Source organism: Lutra lutra, chromosome 11 (assembly GCF_902655055.1).
Source record: "Lutra lutra chromosome 11, mLutLut1.2, whole genome shotgun sequence".
NCBI classification, from domain to species: Eukaryota; Metazoa; Chordata; class Mammalia; order Carnivora; family Mustelidae; genus Lutra; species Lutra lutra.
Window position 1 is genome coordinate 23,727,321 of NC_062288.1, and position 23,035 is coordinate 23,750,355.

A 23,035-nucleotide genomic window follows, 5' to 3' on the forward strand; every position below is an offset into this window, starting at 1 on the left:
TAGAGTGGAAAGAACCATTACAGAGTTATTTCTTTCATTCCCTTCTCTCCCTCCCCTTAGTTCACAAAGTAAGGCTTTTGCCAAGGTCCTATAGTTAGTTGGTGGCAGTCTAGTCCAGAACCAATTGCTCTTAATTCTTCGACGGTGTTCTTTCCATAGTGCCATGTCGCCAAATAAGTAAAGCCAAGGGTTACTGTTACTCATCAAGCTCTAGCAATGCTAAACTACAAAGTGTAAATAACTAACTCATGCCCTAGATATTAGAATATCAGTAACTACAATTAGTATTCCTTTTTTGTTCTTTTGGACAGATGCATTTGAATCAGAAATTGAGTGTTGTCCTACAAATTTACAGCCTTAAAGTCCCATAAGAACACCAGTATGCTGGCCATCTGCCCACTGCTTTCCTTCAGCTACATAATCATCCAACAGCCTATGTCCTAGTCAACAACTTTGGAAACAGTAGATCTAAACCTGACAGAGTCTTAATTCTTTTTACTCAAGAAGTGCAGTGGCATACAATGAGATATGCTGACCTCTTTATATACAACTGGTTTATAATTTCGATGTCTACAGGGAGCAGATTCTGGGCTCCATGAAAGATGAGCTATTTTCCACTGACTATGATTACCGGCTTTTCTGGAGGTGGAGAAAAGGCTTTAAGCACTCCCCTCTGATCCTTCTCTAGGCCAGCTGCTGGAGCCATTAAAGCCCTTGACTATTCATACCATCTGCCTATCCCACCCATGGTTCACAAACCCAGGTTTCTTCTTATAAAAAGGAAAGAAAGAAATATAAAACAAAAGAGAGATTGGTCACAGCCATACACAAAAATGTTGATCAAATCAGGGTAAAGGGAATTTTATATGGTTTGGAAGGTTAGTGAGGTTGTTCACACTTGGTGTTTGTTGCTTTTTTTTTTTTAGCAAGATGTGTTCCTTTCTTCAAAAACTAGTGTCTGGTGGTGTCAAATGGATAAATCAGTACAATCACTTCTAATGCTTTTTGACTTTCCATTTATGCAACTTTTTGAGCCATTTCTCTCCTGTAGAATACTGTCAACCAACCCAATGAACGTTAATCTGACCAGGAAAGATGCATTCATTTGGCTCATTAGGAAAAAGAAAAAGGAAAATGTATTGTACGTTCATGTATATGATGGAAAACTAGACCTTACTATTCTCAGTGATAAGGGGCAGAGAGTAAACCTAATACAGCTTTCTGTATAAAGTAATAACATATTTTTAAACATGTACCACTCAGGCATATATCTGAATGAGTAAATGAAGAGAAAGAAGCCTTTCAAGTATTTGCTACTGCTCAGAAGCTTTTGAAATTTTTCTTTTGAGCTAGTTTTCCAGGGAAGTGTGTAAAACTCTCAAGAAATTTAGTTTCATTTGTTTACAGATTTCCTTCTACTTTGTTCTACAATGCTAATAATCATACTTATTCTCTAATAACCCTATTCTAAACATTTAGCAACAAATACAATTAGGCTATTTAAAAAAATAAAATTCATTTTCAAAGAACAAAAATCTGGCAACTTGATTCAGAAATAATTGCAGAAGAACATGATTCATATTCTAAAAGCAGCTTTAAAAGGAGCTTCTAAATCAATGATTCTTATTTGAAGTAATAAGGCTAAGGTTGAAACAGACATATAATATACATCTGTTGCTGTATGTTGGTTTAAAATTCAGTTGGATCTGGTATCTCCAGTTCTATGCCTGCATGTCTACCTATAATTCAACCTACCATCCCAGGACATGAACCTATACTGCTCAAAGATATCAGGAATAATTAATTATATTCTTGATCACCTTCAACTCACAGAATTTCATGTCATTGGAAGAAAAAAACAAAATATATATATAGTTTTTGTAGTTTAACCCATAGGTTGATATCACTCTCTTTTCTTACTACATGCTTAGAACTACACTTTCATGATGAAAATTACAAGTAACTGGAAAGATTCACTCATGCCCACAAAAACATATTGCCTTGTTGAATATTAACAAATATTTTTTATAAGCTTTAAAAGTACTGATATGTCTTAAGAATTAAAATTATTTTCCTCTATGCAGTATACTAGAAAATTTTGCTCTATTTTAAAACTTTAAAAACAAATCAGACTTTTATTTTTTATTTTTTTAATTTTTTTAAAGATTTATTTATTTATTTATTTCACAGATCACAAGCAGGCAGAGAGGCAGGCAGAGAGAGAGAGAGAAGGAAGCAGGCTCCCTGCTGAGCAGCGAGCCCGACGCGGGGCTCGATCCCAAGACCCTGAGACCATGACCCGAGCTGAAAGCAGAGGCTTTAACCCACTGAGCCACCCAGGCGCCCCCAAATCAGACTTTTAAATAAATATATGTTCAGCAGCTTCTCTCCATTAGTCCTCTCTGATCATTGTCCTATACAACTATGGGAATGGGATGTTGACCCCTTGCGTATCTACACCTTTCGGCATATTGGCAACTGCTTTTCTTAAAAGGAAGCAGTTCCCATAACTCTTCTATCTGCTTCCATCTGCTTCTCTATGAAAGATAATTTAACATAACAGAAAATTTAAAATAATTTTATTCTTGATATTGCTTCTTTTTAAAATGACGTAGTTTATACTAACTTTAAGTGCTTAAATAGGTAGAAACATCATTGTGAGTTACACCTCAATCAGCTCTTCCATAAACGCAATTTCTTTCATATCTTAAATCTATGTTTTTCATTTTATCACATTTTATGGAATAGTTTTAGACCTTTGGTTTTATTGATTTTTGTCTTTTACTTGGTATACGCTGGTATTTCTTTTGGCTTCCAATAAATTTAAAATATTTCCCAATAAAACCATCTCACCAAATGATAAAGTATAAACTTGGGAGAGAAGTTTAATTTTAACTACCTTCCATTTCATTTTGAAACTTTTAAAATTGGTCATTGAAGTTCTTCATGATATCTAGCATAATGGGAAAAAGCATCTAAAATTTATATCTGTGCTCAACCTGCCTTGAAAATTAATTTGTGTCTTTAATAAATATTAAGGATAGAAAAGACCAGAATTTCATCAGTAAATGAAAGTGATTATTTTTTTCTCGTAGTTAGGAAGCACAGCCAATTTAACTGTGGTTGGTTAGATTCAAGAGTTAACTAATTGCAACCTTTAGGCTCAGTAGAATATTCAAACCAAAACACTCTGTTTTTACTTTTTAAACACTTGAAAATTAATCCAATATTTTTATGTATTAATTCCATTAAATTCTTTTATGTACTTTTGAATCTATATTACCCAAAGAACAACAGATGCTGCCTTAACTTTGTATACTTAACATGTTACAGTGAAATAATCTTGTCTCATCTCTCAATAGATGCTGCTAATTTAGTGCTTCTGAAATTGTCTTTTGTGTACTATTAAGGTAATTGAAAATCCTATTTGATGGAGGTTCTGAACTCTTCTGAGTCCTTTATCTGTATACGTTTCCTAGTTAGTCTTTATCACATTCTAGATTATTATAACACTAATGTCTCATCATTATTTACCCATATCTCCTGAAGTTCTATTACATAAAAATCCTATATAGCCTGAAATCTAAGAGTAGAAAATTCATTTACAGTATGTATTTTTTAAAAAAATCAACTTTCACTTTAGGACACTTTAAGACTTTTACCACCCCCTCCCAGTCCCAATAAATCATACAACTGGCAATTAAAAGACACATATTCAGGTCCAAATTGAGGACTTCAATGGATATAAATCATATGATTGGCTTATGTTTTAGCAAAAATATCAAGAGTTAGTTCCTAAGGATCTTTTCTCCCTAATTTAATTTGAAAGAACAAAGAACTGATCTAATGGAAGCCTCCGTGTGCATATGCAGGTGTGTGGATGCTCATGTCACCTCATGCCCAACAATCCTATTTCTGTGACCAAGTCCTGCCTTCCATGACTAGAGACACGGCTTCGAAAAAAATGTATCTTTGAAGAATTAGGCCCTGAGATAAGATTCTGGGGAAACTAAATGAAAAGACTAAATGCAGTCAACTGTTTATGGGGCAGGGAACAGACTGATGGAATTTCATATTATCTATAGTTAAGGCCCAGTAGAGATCTGGGATGACCACCTCCCTCTCCCACTCAGCTTGGAAATCCATCAGCAGCCAAACCCGGATTCCTTTTGGAAAGGGGTACAGGAGCCAAGCTGGTCACAACTGAATTTGGCTGAGTGTATAGGGGTGTGTGAGGCGAGGGTGTCCCTGGAATTCTCACCCCAGAACCCTCTCTTATTCACTAGACACCAAGGAAATCTAGCTCCAAGACTGTTCCTTTCCTCCCAGACATAGTTATTGGTGGTGGAGTAATGTGGTAGTTCGCAGAATTACTCAGTTGAGCCTTGCCTTGGAAAAACAGCTAAGCCATCCTTACGTAGTTACAAGTTGACTACATTTTTTTTCATGGAGTTATCCAGCACCTATTCCGAGTGCCATTAATAGATTACACAAGAGGCATACATTTTAATGTATGCATTTATAAGAGCAATAACACGCATTTGAGTAATACCTTTTCCTTTCATGGTGCTGGGTTCATGAACACCAATGAGAATTTTCTGACCAAAGAAAATATGTAACAAATGTTACTCCATACTCAAGGTCAATAGATAAGCTGGACACACACGTGAGTTTCTAAATAAAGCCATGATTTTTCACAGAACTGACACATTTTTGTTGCATACTCTGAATATGTCTGAACATTTTATTAAAAGATATACTGAGTGAATATTGTAGATTAGCCAAGTACAATTTATCAGTATAAAAGTGATTATAAGATCATATAAATCAGACTTATTTCTATCTTAGATATCTCTTCACTTTTATGCAAAGTTAAGAGTACCCTTAATGAGTAGTATTACTGGAATTGGCTATTAGGAGTGGTGGCTACAAATCCAAAGAATAATTGTTTAATTTTAATATTCAGATTCATTGAATTTTTAATCATCTACTTTATAGGAGTTATTCAAGGACTTCTAATTGAATTTATGACCTTGTACTGAAATCATATCACAAAACTCTTTATGTTTACTCATATAAGCCTAGTTATTTTACCCTTATATTTATTTTTCCTTCGTAGTATTTCTTTGGTACTCTAAAGAGAGATGACTTATTTAAGAAGTTAATTAACTAATGCAAAATTTACTCCTATTATCTTCATATTTAATTAAGACTTCTTATTTATGTCATTGCCTTAGCAAGGACTACAAGTTATTCCTGAATGTCAGGCTCTTATCTATTTCCCTCAGCTTTTAAACATAATAAAGTGCCTGGATTCTTTATTCAGTATTTCAGATCTCCTTTCTTTCATGTCACAAAAGATAAATGCACATGGCTGCACTGACAACATCACAGCTTTGAAATGCGTCCACCCGTTACCTTATAAATAGTTCAGTCACTTACTTTAATCCATCTTCTTCTGGCCATCACTCTAATGTCAAACTTACAAGTTTAAGAATGCACTTTTTTCAACTTCTAGCTTTAAAGCAAGAGCCCAACAGTCTATTCACTTCACTAACACAAACGGACAGAGGTAGCATTTGGACTGACAAGATGTCAATCAGTAAGCATTCTCATTTAAGAATACATGATAGTGGGGCCCTGACATTTTTATTTTGATGAACATTACGTGTTAACAATGACAAAAGTCTACCCCTCCTGAGATGTGCATAGGTGAAAAGGGCTGGGGGCTGATTTTCCATTTTACTTCTCTCTGTGTTTTTAACATTTCAGTATAATCATCCATGATCCATAGCTTTTACATAGTTCTTGTAGTTCAATATCCTCTCCCTGCAAATATACACACACTTTTTTTTGTTTATTTATGCTAGCCAAATTTTTCTTTCTTTAATATCAACTTTCTTGAGCCAATAACTTTGAGTTTATTAAAATTCAAAGAAGAACTAAAACAAAAGGGATACACACAACACAGAGGTTCCACCTCCACAGAGGTTCTGGAGATTGTAAAATCTCTGGGGGTCATGGAACATGAAGGAAGTGGATTTTGATCTCTCCTTAGGATCTAGGATCTGATTTGGAAAGTCCTTGAACTGTCCTAAAGTTAATAGAAGATTATTAAATAACATGAAACAAGTACTAAAAAGTTGATGCATGAATTTTATCATTTGACCAAGTCCTCTCTTTTGAAGGAGCAACTGCTCATAATCAAGGATTGTTGTTTTGTGGACTTCTATAGGTTGCATATAAGAAATTTGTACTCAATACTCAATGTTATCACTTTCTAAGAGTTATAGAACATTTAGCTTTACTTTTCCATGCATTTCTTTTCACTTGTGAGGTTTCCCTGCTGCAAACCAGAGATGAGATTGGGAGTTAGTGTGTAGATTCCATTTACAAAATATCTGTTTCAGCTAATAGACGTAATTTGCATTCTCCTGTCTCCCAGCGTGGAGTTCTAACGCAATCATGATTCATTCTAAATCATCAGCATCCTGGACTAGAATTAATATTTCTCAATACTTAGGTAAGAAGTAAGATAAAGTTTTGTAGCTTGAAAATCACAAGTCTTTTCTGGCTACAACATCACCATAAACCACACAATGGTAGCTATAAGTTTTTTCATTTAAAAATTCCGTATCTCAAAAAAAGTCCTTATCTCAAATCGATTTTGTCCCAAAAGTCCATCATAAAAAAAATCAATGCAATTTAACTTTCTTAAAGAAAAATAATGGATATATAACTGATTATCTATTTTTTAACATAGGAAGACAACATCGCCTGTTGTACTCACATGGCACCGTGCGGAGGTAGAGGTTGTCACGGATGATTTGCTGAAGTTCGTGGTCCACAGAACCCTTCTGAAATCGTAAATTGAGGTAGTGACGAAGATCCTTATCAACAATTCCTCCTAGAATGATAAAGGTTCTTAATGAAGGATGTTGGAAAATATTTCAAGTATGTAATTTGATTCTGTCATAAATATAGTCATGAACCCATTTAAAGATTTATTTACTTATTTGGAAGAGAGTGAGAGAAAGAAAGAGAACATGGTGGTGGAGGGTGAAGAACAGAGGGAGAGAAAGTCTTACACAGCCTCCATGCTGAACACAGAGCCCAAGGTTGGGGCTCAATCCCTCCACCTGCAATTATCAACTGAGCCAAAACCAAGAGTTAAGTGCTCAACCAACTGCACCATCCAGGTGCCCCTCGTGAACCCATTTAAACCTTTACCTCCTTGATAATAAAAACATTTACTGAGATAATAATTGTCACTGTTCTACAATGCATTCTTTAAACTATTTTTCATTTAGAATGAAGTCTATATTATGGCAAAAGATATGTGTTACTCCTGAAATAATAATGAAATGTCTCATTGCATGGCTGAAAAAGAACCGCCCCCCCAGCTCCATTGTCCCTTTCCCCCCAGGCTCTGGCAGGCATCATTCTACTTTCTGTCTCTATGAATTTGACTACTGTAGGTATATCATATAAGTGGAATCATATAATACTCGCCCTTTAGTGACTGGCTTATTTCACTTAGTATGTCTTCAAGGTTTGAGAAGATTTTTAAGTTATTCAAAGTCACTATGTATTTTTAAATAAGTGGGATCATATGAAAAGCTAAAAGAAAAAAACTTATACAAATATTAATACTCTCTCCCTTTATATAATAAATCAAAATAATTTTCTATGTGCAGATATTTTTAACTTGGGACAAAGTTTGGAAAAATTTAGATTTTCTTTATTATTATAGTTGGTTTTTTATTATTATTAATGTTATTATTACAGAAATAATTTTAAGCCTATTTGCCATTATACTTTAATGAAAAATAAACTGGGCTATAGGTGAGAAAACTTACATTGTGCATCTATCAATGACTAATTTCATACCTAAAGGTAATTATTCTAAGTTATTATTTTATTTTTTTTTATTTAAGTAGGTTCCACGTCCAGCGTATAGACCAATGCAAGGCTTGAATTCATGACCCTGAGATCAAAAGGTGAGCTGATATTAAGAATTGGATCCTTAATCTACTGAGCCACAAAGATGCTCCAATGATGTTAAATTATGAAGATAATTTCTTATTCTTATTTTTATTCTTAAAAGAAATCGAAATACCTACAAAAATATAAATAAAAATCCCTGAAACAGTTATCTTTTATCTTTTCAAGCATATTAAGCAACTGAGCCAAGACAAAAAATTATAGACTACGAAATCTATAATAATCATATAAAAATCACAGTCTCTTCAAGTCCTTTTGAATCCCAAAATTATAATTCATCCATGTATTTGCACCACCATGACCATGTAAAAATAGCATTCTGTGGGTGTGCATATTTGCAACACAAATACCTCTTACACAAACAGTAAATATATTTGCAAACTACATATTGACACAATTTTGAAATTTCTGACTCCATTGTTTCAGTTGTCTCCTAACCTGTTGGCAGAGCTTCAGTAAGATGCCATAAGAAATAGTACTTTTAACTGAATTGACTATCACAATTCTTACTCTCCAAACACCGTTTCTCATATATTTGAGCAAATGATCAGAATCTATTTTTCTTCTACCCAATATGATATGATAGCAGAAAACAAATGACATCAAAGTAAAACATACTGCTTATTGAACGCACATAAATACTATATCCAGAATGCTTGCACATATAATTCAAATTCAAAACAATTTCCTTAGTCAAAGAAGGAGAGCAGTCAGATAGGAAAGTCACTTAAAACTAGTATCACACTTATCGACAATTACTTATTATTTATACTTCCAAACATCCTGCATTTCCATGTAGCTTGGACCTCCTGACATCCCTCTGAAGTAGTTAACAATTAGAAATCCTGAAATTCTGTTTCTCTCCGTTGGTCTTGTCCAGTCAACAGATCATGTCTACCCTTGCTGCTAATTCATTACAGCCATAGAGCAACCATCATGCCTGCCTGTTCCCAGCTGTCATTTCTGCAAGGCTCTAAGTATACAGGTCCTTCAGCAACTGCACTCCAGCTTTCTTCTCTTTTCCTATCTGTCTAATATGTGGGACATGCCAAGTGATGAGATGCTTTCTGGCAGCCCGAGAAAATGCTAACTAGAGAAGAACAGATGTAGTCTGTCCACTAAAGTAAGCTAGAATCACTCACCTAATGTAACATGGATAAGCTCACATTTTGTCATCCAGGGTGATTCTTGTCCCTGAAAATGGTTTATCAGTTGAAACCATTATTTTTTAACTACAAAAATACTACATTAGCCCTCTCAAAATTTGGCCAACTTAAGAAAACAGTAAGAAAAGGCTGTCTATTCATTCAGTGACTACTCCCGCCACCCCACCCTGGAATTATCTGCTGAAATTTCTGAGAATTATTTAAAAATTTCTTCCATTAATTAAAATGAAAGACATAAATGATTACAATTATTTTGGAAGGACTTCTCTTGACTCATATTTCACTAATACTTTACTTTTCTTCATAATGTATCATAGCATCTTTCAAGTAAGGCAATTTTATTTATCCTTGTTATGGTGAATTCTGCTACTTGCCTACCAGCTTTCTTTCCACTATCCTTTTTTTTTTAATTAAGAAGCCTGACTTAGTTTCAGGCCCAAACATGCTCTGCTCTAGGATATGGATCACAGTGATCTGAAATAGTCATAAGATCTAGTTTCTCACTTTCCTACCTGCCCTTTCAGTCTTCCATTGAGACCTCACACAGAGGAAGGACATTTCTTATTCACTGAACTAGACCAGATATCTGACATGGAGTAGTCACATTCTGACCATAAAGTGACTTGCACAAGGGAAAAATCCAACATGCTTAGGAGATTGGAATAGAGGTTAGAAACAGCCTAGGTCCCTGACAGTTTCAATGAGCACCTAAAATAATATCAGAAACTACATAACAAGATTTCTTGTTTTATGAGAAAAAATATATATTTATTTTCTGAAACTTATGGTTTTCTGTTATCTGCGACTCTACATGATCCCAGTTGATATGTTTTATATATAATTATTTTATGTATACATATTTAACTGTTTTATATACATATATATATTTATAGAGTATGTATACACCAGACACACACACAAACACACTTAAAGGCACATTTTTCCTTAATTAGCAATTTAAATTAGAGAAGAATTAAGCAACAGGCAGTGGGGCCAAGACTGAACTGAAAAATAGCTCCTGGGTCTCAAGACTACCTGATTTCAGGTATTTTAGTTAACATTTTAAACAATTCTACATGGTGAAGTGTTCAGTAAATATTATCTACTATTAAAATAACTGATTAATCCACCACATTATTTGCTAGAGTTATAATTTTTGGTTGTGTTGTTATTTTTTGTCTGTGGCATTTCCGTTTTGTCACTTGTTAGTGATACCTAGATTTGTTGGCTTATCAGATGCCAACCCAATCATTCCATCAAGCAGAGCACCTGCCACTGCCAATGCCTTAGCCACTGTACTCTGCCCTTAAAACCCCCAGTGGCTCTTACTATTATATCTTAAAAATTATGAGCTATTTCACTTAACTGTGAATTTTTATCCACTTATTTTATAAAATAAAATAATTAAAAGATATAATACTTTCTCAAATTAACATATTTGTCCATGAGAGATCTGAGAAGGATTTGAAGCCAATGATTCTGCTTCTAAAGATCATGTACTTAACTTTCATAATCTATAGCCTGAAGACCAAACTTCTGAGTCCAAAGTAGTCAAGTCCTTTCTCAACGTGACCCCAAACAAGCTTTTGAACCTGGCATCGAAGGATAACTTAAGAACTCTTAAGACAGAACTTGATTCAAACTCTTCATATTATAAATGAAGAAAGCAAAGCTCTCACAAATTACCCAACATGTGGTTCAGAGCAAAGATGGGAGGAGGACTGGGAGAATCATCAGAGAAGCAACTCCCACGGATTTTGTGGGAAAAAACTCCAAATGTTACCATTGGGAAATGGTCTGCATCTCTATGGTTTCTACAGTTTTCAGAAATGCCCCCAGTACAACCGCTTTGTCTCCTTTACTACTTGAATGCCAAGATTGAGGAAGCTATGGTAGAAGAGGCTACTTGGCTCAGGTGGAGAGAAACTCCTTGGTATATTTCCGAAGACAAATTGTCAGTCCTAAGCCTTGTAGCTAAAGCCAGTTGCTCTTCTAAGCTTGAGGATGAAATACACCAGGCTTTCCAATGTTTGTGCCTGGAATCTGATTGCAACTACATAACAAGTGTAGTCCCATCCCTCATTAGTGGGGATGGCTATTAGCTCAAACTTTCTCTTCCCTTGAATCAAATGCTTCAACAATCTGCTCCTTATAAGTTGAGAAGAGCAATTTACTGGTTGGGATGGTGCAGGGTACATAGAAGAGGAAGATGAAGATGGCCAGCAGGTCAAAGTCTGGCTCATCCGATGTCATCTATTCATCCTATACTTTAGCCAATCAGGCTACTCTAACATTCTGTTGACCTGAACTGTCTTTTCTTCTCTTTACCTCAGTGTTTTGTTTTTTATGTTTTCTTTTTTCCATTCATACTCCAGCAGGAGTGAGCATTTGATTTTTGTGTTTCTTTCTGCTTTATATTTTGTACTCATCTTTGTGCTTTATGTTGTACTACTTTCTTTTGGTAACAGGACTTTGATTTCTTTCTTTTCTTTTCTTTTCTTTTTTTTTTTTTTTGAGTGGCTATATTTCTCTCATTCTCTATAAATATGATTAGACTCTTGATCAATCCGCCTTGCTCTTGCTTAGCCAATCAAAGTTTCTCTTCCAGGAGTTGGCCTTATCAGTGGAGTGACCCAAGAATGTGAATGCAAGTGCGTTCATCCTGAAAGTGGCACCTTGAAGAATCTACCCATCATATTTGCCTCCTGGACACATAAAGCTGCTCTTTTTTCTAACTAGCTTTGTTCATTTTCCCGTTGTTGTTTGCAACTGGAGAAACTTTGTAGATAAGAATGTCTTCCGTTTGATATTCCCAGTTGAAATCATATCCATCCTTCAGCTTAAAATTATCCTTCCCTTGGCTTTCCTTGTGATCTTTTGGCCTTCACTTTCTCTGAAGTTCTATATCCTGGCCACATTCCCTAAGCATTCTGCACATTCTAACAGGCCAAACAATTAAAAGTGTGTCTACTCTATGTTGTATATTAAACTGTAAGCTCCCCAGGACAGGAAACTCCCTAGTCATTTTATATCTTCTCTCCTCTCCTCACTTTAGTCTCTAAAGTAATGCCTTCTGAAAACAGGAGGCCCCATAATGTTTGCTAAATGAATAAATCACGAAGTCTGTAGTGGAAAGAATGCCAGACTGCAGATTAGGAAACTGAGTTTCAATTTCCACTCCAACACTTAATTCATTGAGTGGCCTTTCATTTCTGGGTCTCATTTTTCTCACTGTAAAAGGTGGGTGTCTTATCATGTTGGGCTTCTCGAACCGAATACCATTTAATTGAGTGGCTTAAACAACAGGTATCTATTTTTTACAATTCTGGATGCTAAGTCCAAGATCAAGAAGCTGGCAGTTTGGGTATCTGGTGAGGGTACTCTTCCTGATCTGCAAGTGACCATCTTCTCCTTGTATCCTCACATGGCTGATAGAGAACTCATCTCTCTAATGTTTCTTGTAAAGTTACTTAACTCATTAATGAGAGCTCCACCCTTATAACTTAACTACTTCTCAAAGGTCCCACTTCCAAATACCATCACATTAGAGGTTAGAATTTCAACATGTCATTTTTGGAGGAGACCAACATTCAGTCCTTATATAACAGTATGTGTAGAACCAAATAAGGTCTCCACTAGATTTCAACTTTATGCTTCCATATAAAATGTTTGGGGATTTTTTTTTTTTGTAATCAGATAATCACATTAATTTCATTAGGTATTTATAACCTCAGACCACAAGTTATCCCTAGTCCATAAGAAATAAAGCCATGGATAATCTCCCTAGGATACTGTTTTTTTTATTTTCTGAATTGTCCAGGAAGGTAAGAACATCAACAGGCAACTGATTTCATACACTGTCTTTGTCAAATAAGCAGTAAAATAAAATTTCTGTCTAAGTAGTAGATAGAAAGCTGTCTATAGGAAACTGGAAGATGAAATAGTTTTATCCATATCTCTTAAGCTATGCCTGTGACTAATTACAAATTTTTTTTTTATCTCACTTTATTGGGTGGTGGGGAAGTCAGGGAATAGACAGTAGGCAAGATTATAAGGCTATGTTGCTATGTTCCTTTTCTAAAAATAGTTTCTGCTTGGCTTACCTCAAAAATGGAGAAATAAATCACAAGAAAGTTGATTGATTTTGTGAAGATCCACAGCCACAAAATAGGGGACAGACACATCTAATCCATTCTACCCAAGCAGGCTCCAACCCCTTTTTAGGTGGAAAATTGTATCTTTCGTTTCTGATGATCTAGAGGCCCATCTCATTTTCAGGCAGCTAGAGAACTGCACCAAATCACTGGGTGCATTTGATCTATCCTGGCCATTCTATAAATTGTGGCCCAGTAAAACTTTTCTTCCCCCAATAATTCTCCTTTGCCTATTTTAAATAGGAGCACACATGGAAGGCCCATGGTAACTCACTGTAGATGAATTAATCTGGTTAATTGCTTTTTCATAGCTAGAAACATTTAGGTATATGAAAGTTTGTATCCCTTCCATATTTTACTCATAATACTAGAGAGTACAGTCAATCCTTTTTATCATGCCTTAATATCCTTGTGTGTTTTCTTCAAACTTTTAGTAGCATTACATATTTTGTATAAGAAATGTAATAATAAAAGAGTCAACAAAATATATTAAGCAGTTGCACATCATTAGGAGATTCAAAACTAGAGAGAATAATTGCTGTTTCAGAGAAAATGACAGAGATAAATGTAAGTGGTTTATAATATTCTCTAGCTCTATTGAAAATGGCTTTTTATCATTTCCTTCCCCCTACTACTGCACAGATGGGATATTAATATTGAATTTCATTTTTCATTGTTAGCCTTAGTTTCAAAGTAAATGTTGGAGTTGTTCTTATAGTTATGATTATAGGTTCCCATAGAGAAGAAGAAGTGAATACTTGGTACATGTCTGGCATTGTGCTAAGTGCTGTACAGGCATTACCCCAAATTTTACAATCAAGAAATGTAAAATACGGGCACATAGTCAAAACCAATCTCATGTGTATCTAAATTTTCTACAATATTTCAAGGTGGCTAATTCAGTGCAGGAATAGGGTATTTTCTATTAATTTCTTTGGCTCACCTAACTCTTAAACATTAGATGTTCTTTATAAAAAGCAGGATGTCACAACAAATTAAACATAACATGAGATAAAAGAACATATGGCCAAAAAGTAATCTGACCTGAATTCAATCTATTTTTTTTTTAAATCAGAGATTATATCACTATAAGTTTAAAGTGAAAAAAACACAATCTATTAGGATAGTTATGAATGGATTTGAAGTCTTTAGTTAAAGGTTTTTAAAGTGCAACACTCTAAGGTTTTTATGTAGAATTACTAAGGTCGAAGAAAGAAACTATTGTCCAAAATATCTGCATAATTCACCAGGAAATTCTTTCTTCACTTGGGGTCTTGGTTTATTGCCTTTTAAACTATTTGTCCAAATTTAAGCATAAATTTTTAAAAAATGTAATGATAAAAACATCACAATTTTTTTTCTTGGAAAAACCAAGCATTTACCCACATTAATTTTTTTAAAGATGTTATTTATTTATTTGACAGAGAGAGACACAGCAAGAGAGGGAGCACAAGCAGGAGGAATGGGAGAGGGAGAAGCAGGTTTCCTGCTAAGCAGGAAGCCTGATGCAGGGATTTATCCCAGGACCCCTGGATCATGACCTGAGCTGAAGGCAGACGCTTAACAACTGAGCCACCCAGGCGCCCCTACCCACATTAATTTTTAAAAGCATAAAACAAATTGCTCATACTAGGTATGCCTGAAACACGTTTACTTATTGAAAGCGAACATATGAATGATATTCAAACAATGAATGTCCAAGCTAATTTCATTTTATATTAGCAAGCTATTATCCTCAAGTCAAGTGAAAAATTATATTTTTAAAGAGGTGATATGTGAGTAAAATTGAGTATTATCAGGAATAGATTTGTAAACATATGACATTGTCTCATGTTTTCAGAACTATAATACAAGGTCAGTCATCTCACTTAATTTTTTGCTAACCTGCTGCAACTTAAAACTCCCAGATGACCTGGGAGAATTGATGGTCTACTCCAAATGTCTTCATGCTGTAAAGTGCCATGACATGGACCACACTGCCGAAACTGACTTAAAAAAAAAAAAAATTCACAGCTTTATTTATGAGCCTATTTTACTGTGACAATACAAAGAAATTCCCTGACAAATCTGGTTCCAAAGAACAGACTAATATATCCTCTATAGGCTGTGTCATGATGGGCCAAGACTAATGAAGTTATAAGAATTCTAGGCACATGATTTGAATTGCTACAGGCTGACTTCGAATAATGAGGAATGTGTTCCAAAAGTTTATTTGGAATGCAGGATTTTTTTCCCCCATAGAAATAATGTAGCCTATTATAATTATGTCTTTGGCCCATCTATAAGTCTTCTAAATTAATTAGGCACCTGAAATACATTATTCATGGCATATTGGAAACACATAATTGTTACAATTGCCATGTATAACAATGCTTCCTGGGAGGTGGGGGCAGGAGGATAAGAGTTATAGTTCCAAGTTAGGCTGACAGGTTATAAAAATTCAAAACACATCTTTCAAGGAGAATTCAAATGGAACACTCAGCTCCAAGACCCAGGTGGGGATTCTTGCTGATACCCTTAAAGATTCCTCAGGGCAACGATGGCTTAGGAATAGGTAGAGGAGGGAGGTGCCTGCTGGGAGGACAATTGCATATACCCTTGTATAAATGCTTATGGGACCGTGAGCATCCTGCTGATGTATTTCCTCACAGCCCTGCTCACCCCAAACTCTTTTTCTTCGGAGTTGCTCAGGCCGCAGTTTATTCTGAGGTCTTGCTGGCCTTCATTCGTGTTGCCATCATCTATCTATTTGATTTGATTTCATTATAAAATGGGCTGTAATCTCTTCCCCGATTTCCTATTTTAGAAACAAACACAAAATCATTTTGAAATATCCTGGGCACTCTTAAAAATGATTACGGCTCAGGTCATGATCTCAGGGTTGTGAGATTGAGTCCCTTAGCAGGTTCCATGCTGGGTGTGGAGCCTGCTTAAGATTCTCTCCCTCTATCCCTCTCCCTGTCTAAAAAAAAAAACAAAACAAAACAAAACAAAAAAAAAGCCTTTATTACTCATAAAATTATGAAAAAGAGATCTGAAATGTCTTTCCCCACAAAAATTTGTAAGCCCCTAAACATTTTGTCTACCCATCCCCCTCCTGCGTGTAATACCTAAGGATTACATACATACTGTACATTATAAACATAGTATAGACCCTGTAGGAAAGACAAGGTCAGTGGATAATTGTGGAAAATTGATAGTTACAAAGCCTGGAAAGTATTTTCAGATTGCATGAGGATCTAAGCTCACCTAACTCAGTTAAATATGTCATTTGAGGAATAGGACGCGCATTTGTGCACATGCATGCATAGATGCATGTTAGGGAAGCAGAAGTGGGTGGACGATAAGAAGTAAGAAAATAGCCACTGGGGACTCTGACGATGGAGGCAGAGTAAGGAAGGATGTAGAGGGAAGATTTTGTTATCATTCTTGTGCCCTAAGATTGTTACTACTTTCACCACTGAAAATCAAGGCCCTGATCTGACTCAGGAGAGAAATGAGAAGCAGGAGATGGGTTTGAGAGACTAAACCCAATGATATCTGAGGAAATCATATCAGTGGAAAGGGAAGTGGGAGGAAACAAAACTCTCAAGCAGTGGAAGGTGGAAGAGAAAACCATGCCTGTTGCCAAATTGCCAACATCACTGTGCCTCCCTCAAGAAGCTGAAACAGAAGTGTAGGAAATCAAGCAAGAAGTAGAGTCAAAGGCCCTGAAAATGAGTTGTATTATAATGGACTTTTACTGAATTTTAAAATTACTTCCTCCAACTAGAGTTTTAGGGGCTATTTATACATTTGCCTGGCATAGTGCTATAGATTAGTAAATTCAATTATCCATATCTGAAGGCTATCCATTAAAATTTCCTAAAAATTCATTTTTAGACATCTGGGGCCATATTGCCTGTAGAATTATAGGGAAGACTGAGCCAGTAATAGGACAAAAGAAAGAACGTACAATTCACCAAAGGCATTCTTGATTGTTTTCCATCCCCTGATTACTTGTAAAATTGTGCATGATTTTTTAACTGATAAAAAGATATTTAGAGGTTGCCATCTTAAGCAACCCCAGCTCATCCCTTGAATTGTTTGCAATGAAAACCTACTGAAAATATCTCTTTGAAGTAAACTTCCATTTTTACCAAAGTACTATTCCTTATTCTTAATAATTTTTTATGAAAATGTGATGTGACTGTTTACCTAAAAATATATTTTGAAATCAAGAAAAAAATGTAGAGGCTGTAAACTTCATAGGAAATTAGTGTTTACTGCTTTAGGAAAGAAATGACAGCCGAGGAGAAAAAAAAATCTGATACAAGGGGAAATACATATATGCTACCTGATTTCACATTTTGGGGTGTTATTAAAGGGTTGGTTGTATTAAAAGGAGCTGAAGGTAAGTACTTTTTGTGGCTAGGCCCAAGAAACAGTTATGTTGCGCACTAACATTAATCACAGAGCATCACCATTATATTATGAAAATCAAAGGATAGTAGGAATAAATGTTGCTATTCTTCATTTGCAACAAACTTCATTTTCCTGCCTAGTGCAATTTTTGATCTTTAAACCCTAGCACAATTGATTTGTACTCAATAAATATTAGTTGAATTACATTCCTGCTCAATTGATGTGATTTTGTAGCATTAATAAATGTTCCAAATACATGAATGCAACAATACATAGTCAGTATGATTTACAGAAATTCAGAAATTCTTCCGGTCATAAAAGAGGGATTTCTCATTATGATAGGTTTCTTTTTTGGACTGATACTCTGAGCTATTTGGTAGGTCATAAAAGTGGCTTTTATTTAGTTAACCCTGTGGTGCACATATCTCATTTGAATGAAAGTTTTACTTTCTTTTGTCAAATAATCACCTCTATAATCTGAGAGATAATTTGTCTCGAAAGTAAGTATAAAAAACAAATATTTTGTAGTATGTTTATTTTATGCTTTAGGAAGTATGTGACCAAGAATCCTTAATATTATCTGGGAAAATACTAATGTTGATAGCTCAGCCACATTCTTTCATTATATACTCCTTAAAAGCATACCACAGCAAAGAATGACAATGATTTTAAGTCTCTATTCTGCATAATAATTTTTACAAAACAATAAAATAATTTCTAGTTTTTGATGAGTAAGTACCACTTTTTAAAAAGGTTTGTTTATTTATTTGAGAGAGAGAGCGTGTGTGCAGGTGCATTGCAGGGGTGGGGGGGGTGCAGAGGGAGAAAATCTCAAGCAGACTCCCCCTGAACATAGAATCTGACCTAGTCTGGATCTCAGTACCCTGAGATCATGACCTGAGCTGAAATCAAGAGTAGGATATTCAACCACCTGAGACACCCAGGCACCTCTGATAAGTAACACTTTTAAAGGTAATATCTAATGGCTAACTCTTGAAAAATCCTGAGGAATGCCTAGAATTTTCATTACCTTGAAAATAAAGGATCCATTGACCTGAGAATTATCTTTGTTTAGTAATATCAACATGGCAGTTATTAATTTTGTTAATAGTAAAGGTATTTGAAACAATTAATTAAAGAAGCCTGATTTTAGAGACAATTTACTAAAGATAGGGTTTATATTTGACAAAAAAACACCATTTTATTTATTTATTTATTTTTGCAATTTACAAATCTTACTTTATTTGTAAATCTGTCAAATGTAAATAAGCATGTTTAAGGTAATTGAAAAAGTTTGGTTCTGTTCATAAACTAAATTTCTTCAAACAAGTTTTATAATTCTAGTGTATTTGATTTTTTTAAGTTTTTTAACTTATTTTCAGCATAACAGTATTCATTGTTTTTGCACCACACCCAGTGCTCCATGTAATCCATGCCCTCTCCAATACCCACCACCTGGTTCCCCCAACCTCCCAGCCCCTGCCCCTTCAAAACCCTCAGATTGTTTTTCACAGTCCATAGTCTCTCATGGTTCACCTCCCCTTCCAATTTCCCTCAGCTCCCTTCTCCTCTCCATCTCCCCATGTCCTCCATGTTATTTGTTATGCTCCACAAATAAGTGAAACCATATGATAATTGACTCTCTCTGCTTGACTTATTTCACTCAGCATAATCTCTTCCAGTCCCGTCCATGTTGATACAAAAGTTGGGTATTCATCCTTTCTGATGGAGGCATCATACTCCATAGTGTATATGGACCACCTCTTCCTTATCCATTTGTCCGTTGAAGGGCATCTTGGTTCTTTCCACAGTTTGGCGACCGTGGCTATCGCTGCTATAAACATTGGGGTACAGATGGCCCTTCTTTTCACTACATCTGTATCTTTGGGGTAAATACCCAGTAGTGCAATTGCAGGGTCATAGGGAAGCTCTATTTTTAATTTCTTGAGGAATCTCCAAACTGTTCTCCAAAGTGGCTACACCAACTTGCATTCCCACCAACAGTGGAAGAGAGTTCCCCTTTCTCCTCATCCTCTCCAACACATGTTGTTTCCTGTCTTGCTAATTTTGGCCATTTTAAGTGGAGTAAGGTGGTATCTTAATGTGGTTTTAATTTAAATCTCCCTGATGGCTAGTGATGATGAACATTTTTTCATGTGTCTGATAACCATTTGTATGTCTTCATTGGAGAAGTGTCTGTTCATATCTTCTGCCCATTTTTTTTATATGATTGTCTGTTTTGTGTGTGTTGAGTTTGAGGAGTTCTTTATAGATCCTGGATATCAACCTTTTGTCTATACTGTCATTTGCAAATATCTTCTCCCATTCCGTGGGTTGCCTCTTTATTTTGTTGACTGTTTCCTTTGCTGTGCAGAAGCTTTTGATTTTGATGAAGTCCCAAAAGTTCATTTTCGCTTTGCTTCCTTTGCCTTTGGAGACATATCTTGAAAGAAGTTGCTGTGGCTGATATCGAAGAGGTTATTGCCTATATTCTCCTCTAGGATTCTGATGGATTCCTGTCTCACGTTGAGGTCTTTTATCCATTTTGAGTTTATTTTTGTGTACGGTGTAAGAGAATGGTCGAGTTTCATTCTCCTACATATAGCTGTCCTGTTTTCCCAGCACCATTTATTGAAGAGACTGTCTATTTTCCACTGTATATTTTTTCCTGTTTTGTCAAAGATTATTTGACCATAGAGTTGAGGGTCCATATCTGGGCTCTCTACTCTGTTCCACTGGTCTGTGTGTCTGTTTTTATGCCAGTACCATGCTGTCTTGGTGATCACAGCTTTGTAGTAAAGCTTGAAATCAGGTAACGTGATGCCACCAGTTTTATTTTTGAAAAACACCATTTTAAATAAAGACCCTCTCCAATGTACAGTCTTCATTGATTTTGAAGCTATCATTATACTTGACTTGAAATATTTACACTTTTTTTGATTCTAGGTTCAAGTCAGGTAATTCTGTTTTGCAGTGAGAGGGGATATCATTTGAGAACTAATTTTTAATTCAAAATTTTTATTGTAAAATACAGAATGTGAGGTCTAGAATAATAAAATTAAAGTTTCATTCACTCAATGTTAATTAACTACAATAATATTATTATTCTTTCTGTGTATAGAATATTATTTATTTCAAAGATTTTTAGTATTTATTACTGCATTTGTCCAACATAAGAATTGTAAATGGCAAATAGAAGTAGTGTTTTAATTCACAAGTGATTAAAGCATTTCAGAGATTAATTGACTTGGCTAAACATACAACAAAACTGCAACATTTCCTGAGGTTTCTTCATTCTGTGCCAAACAATATCTCTGCCATGCTAATAAGCAACTAGAAGGGAGAAGAATGCACACACAAGAGAGCATATCCCCAAAGGAGATCTATGAGAATTATGTGGTTATTTTACATATGAATTATATGCCTCCTGATGTCTGAGGATGAGCCAGTCCTGCTGAGAGAAGTATGTCACATCTTCCATGGTCCTGGGCCTAAAGAAAGCTCTGAAGCTCTGCTTCAAGTTCAGACTCTAGATTTTAATACAAAATGTTGAACTTAATTTTTTTTAAAGGTTTTATTTATTTATGTGAGGGAGAGAGTGCAAGAGAGAGAGCAGGAGCCAGGGGTGGGATGGGGTGGGGAGGGAGAAGCAGGTTCCTCACTGGGCAAGAAACCCAGTACAGGGCTGAATGCCAGGACCCTGGGATCATTACCTGAGCCAAAGGTAGATGCTTAACTAACTGAGCCACGCATGTGCCCCAAATTCTTTTTTTTTTTCTTAAGACTTATTTATTTATTTGAGAGAAAGAGAAGCAGAGAGAGAGAGTGAGTGTACAGTGTACAAGCATGAGTGGAGGGAGGGGCAGGGGAAAAGACTCTGAAGCAAAGTCCCTGCTGAGCCCCAACATGGGGCTTGATTGGATCCCAGGACTCTGAGATCATGACCTGAACCAAAATCAAGAGTCCCACTAACCCACCCAGGCACTCGCTGAGCTTAATTCTTGAGAAAACAAAACACGAATGGGCAAGAATTGTTGACTGAAATGATGTGGATTTGGCCAAGGAAGAATCAAAGATGCACCAAGATTTCCAGCTGAGTGAGAAAATGATAGCAACATTGACAGAGAATAGATTGCTGGGACAAGAAGATACTTTGTTTTGTTTGTAGGGGCATGGTAACGTGGCAGACTATGTGGAATCAATTACATGTTGGATGAAAGAGCAAACAAGGAGGTAAAAGGAGACAGAATCTACTGATATGAGTGGTATTATGGCATATCCTTCTCAAACAATTGATCTTATGTTCCACTTAAAATCAGTCAATAGTGAAGACACTAGAACAAAAATCCCAGAATTCTCTTTGAAAATAAAGTTCCCCCAAATCTCTTTTAGGATGATGCTTTTCAATTTATATGACTTGGATTATTTATATACAACACTGCAGGATAATTTGTATGCAAATATATTGTCACAGTCCATGATAAAATTGCAAAAGCCTAGAATACTGATATGGAACTTATCACTGATTACCTTCACAAGTGGCTCTCAGAAACGGAATCTCAATAAATCACTACCATTCTTTCTAAACAACTATCACCTTATCAGCATGCTAAAAGTTAGAGATAGCAATCATGTTCTTTATAAGTGTGATACAAATCACCAAGGAGCTGCAACAAATCTATCCCTCTTTTTTATTTTTTTTAATTTTTTAAAAAATATTTTATTTATTTATTTGTCAGAGAGAGAGAGAGAGAGAGAGCACAGGCAGACAGAGTGGCAGGCAGAGGCAGAGGGAGAAGCAGGCTCCCCACAGAACAAGGAGCCCGATGTGGGACTCGATCCCAGGACGCTGGGATCATGACCTGAGCCTAAGGCAGCGGCTTAACCAACTGAGCCACCCAGGCGTCCCTATCCCTCATTTTTAAATGAACATGTTTAGAGTTACCTTCCCTTTCCCTATTTTATGTGGTTCATATCTCTGCTCAAATATTACTCCTCGCCCTGTCTCAACTTGCTTATCTCCCACAACCCCACTGTCAACATTCACTGTTCTCCTTTTCTGTTTCCACCACCTAAATTATGTTATATATTTACCTGTGTATTGTTTAAGTTGTTAGGATGTAAGTTCCATGAGGGAGCAGATTCTGACACCTAGTAGGTATTCAATAGGTACTTGCTCATTGACAAACAAATGGATGAAAATAAAAAGCACTTCTGGAGAGTCTATAAACCAGTAATAGCACAACACTATAATAAGATCCCATTATGTAGGGCACCTGTTTGGCTCAGTGGGTTAAGCCGCTGCCT

The 23,035-nt window shown here is 35.7% G+C and overlaps 1 protein-coding gene across 3 annotated transcripts in view; it reads right to left on the reverse strand.

The window, feature by feature from the left end:
* The window catches only part of MAGI2 (membrane associated guanylate kinase, WW and PDZ domain containing 2), a 1,365,890-nt gene that overhangs the window by 986,981 nt on the left and 355,874 nt on the right, over nucleotides 1–23,035 (reverse strand). For all 3 annotated transcript variants that reach the window (XM_047694173.1, XM_047694175.1, XM_047694174.1), the window contains exon 2: nucleotides 6,791–6,907. In XM_047694173.1, coding sequence (XP_047550129.1) covers nucleotides 6,791–6,907 — 117 coding nt within the window. The remainder of the gene's footprint in view (nucleotides 1–6,790; nucleotides 6,908–23,035) is intronic.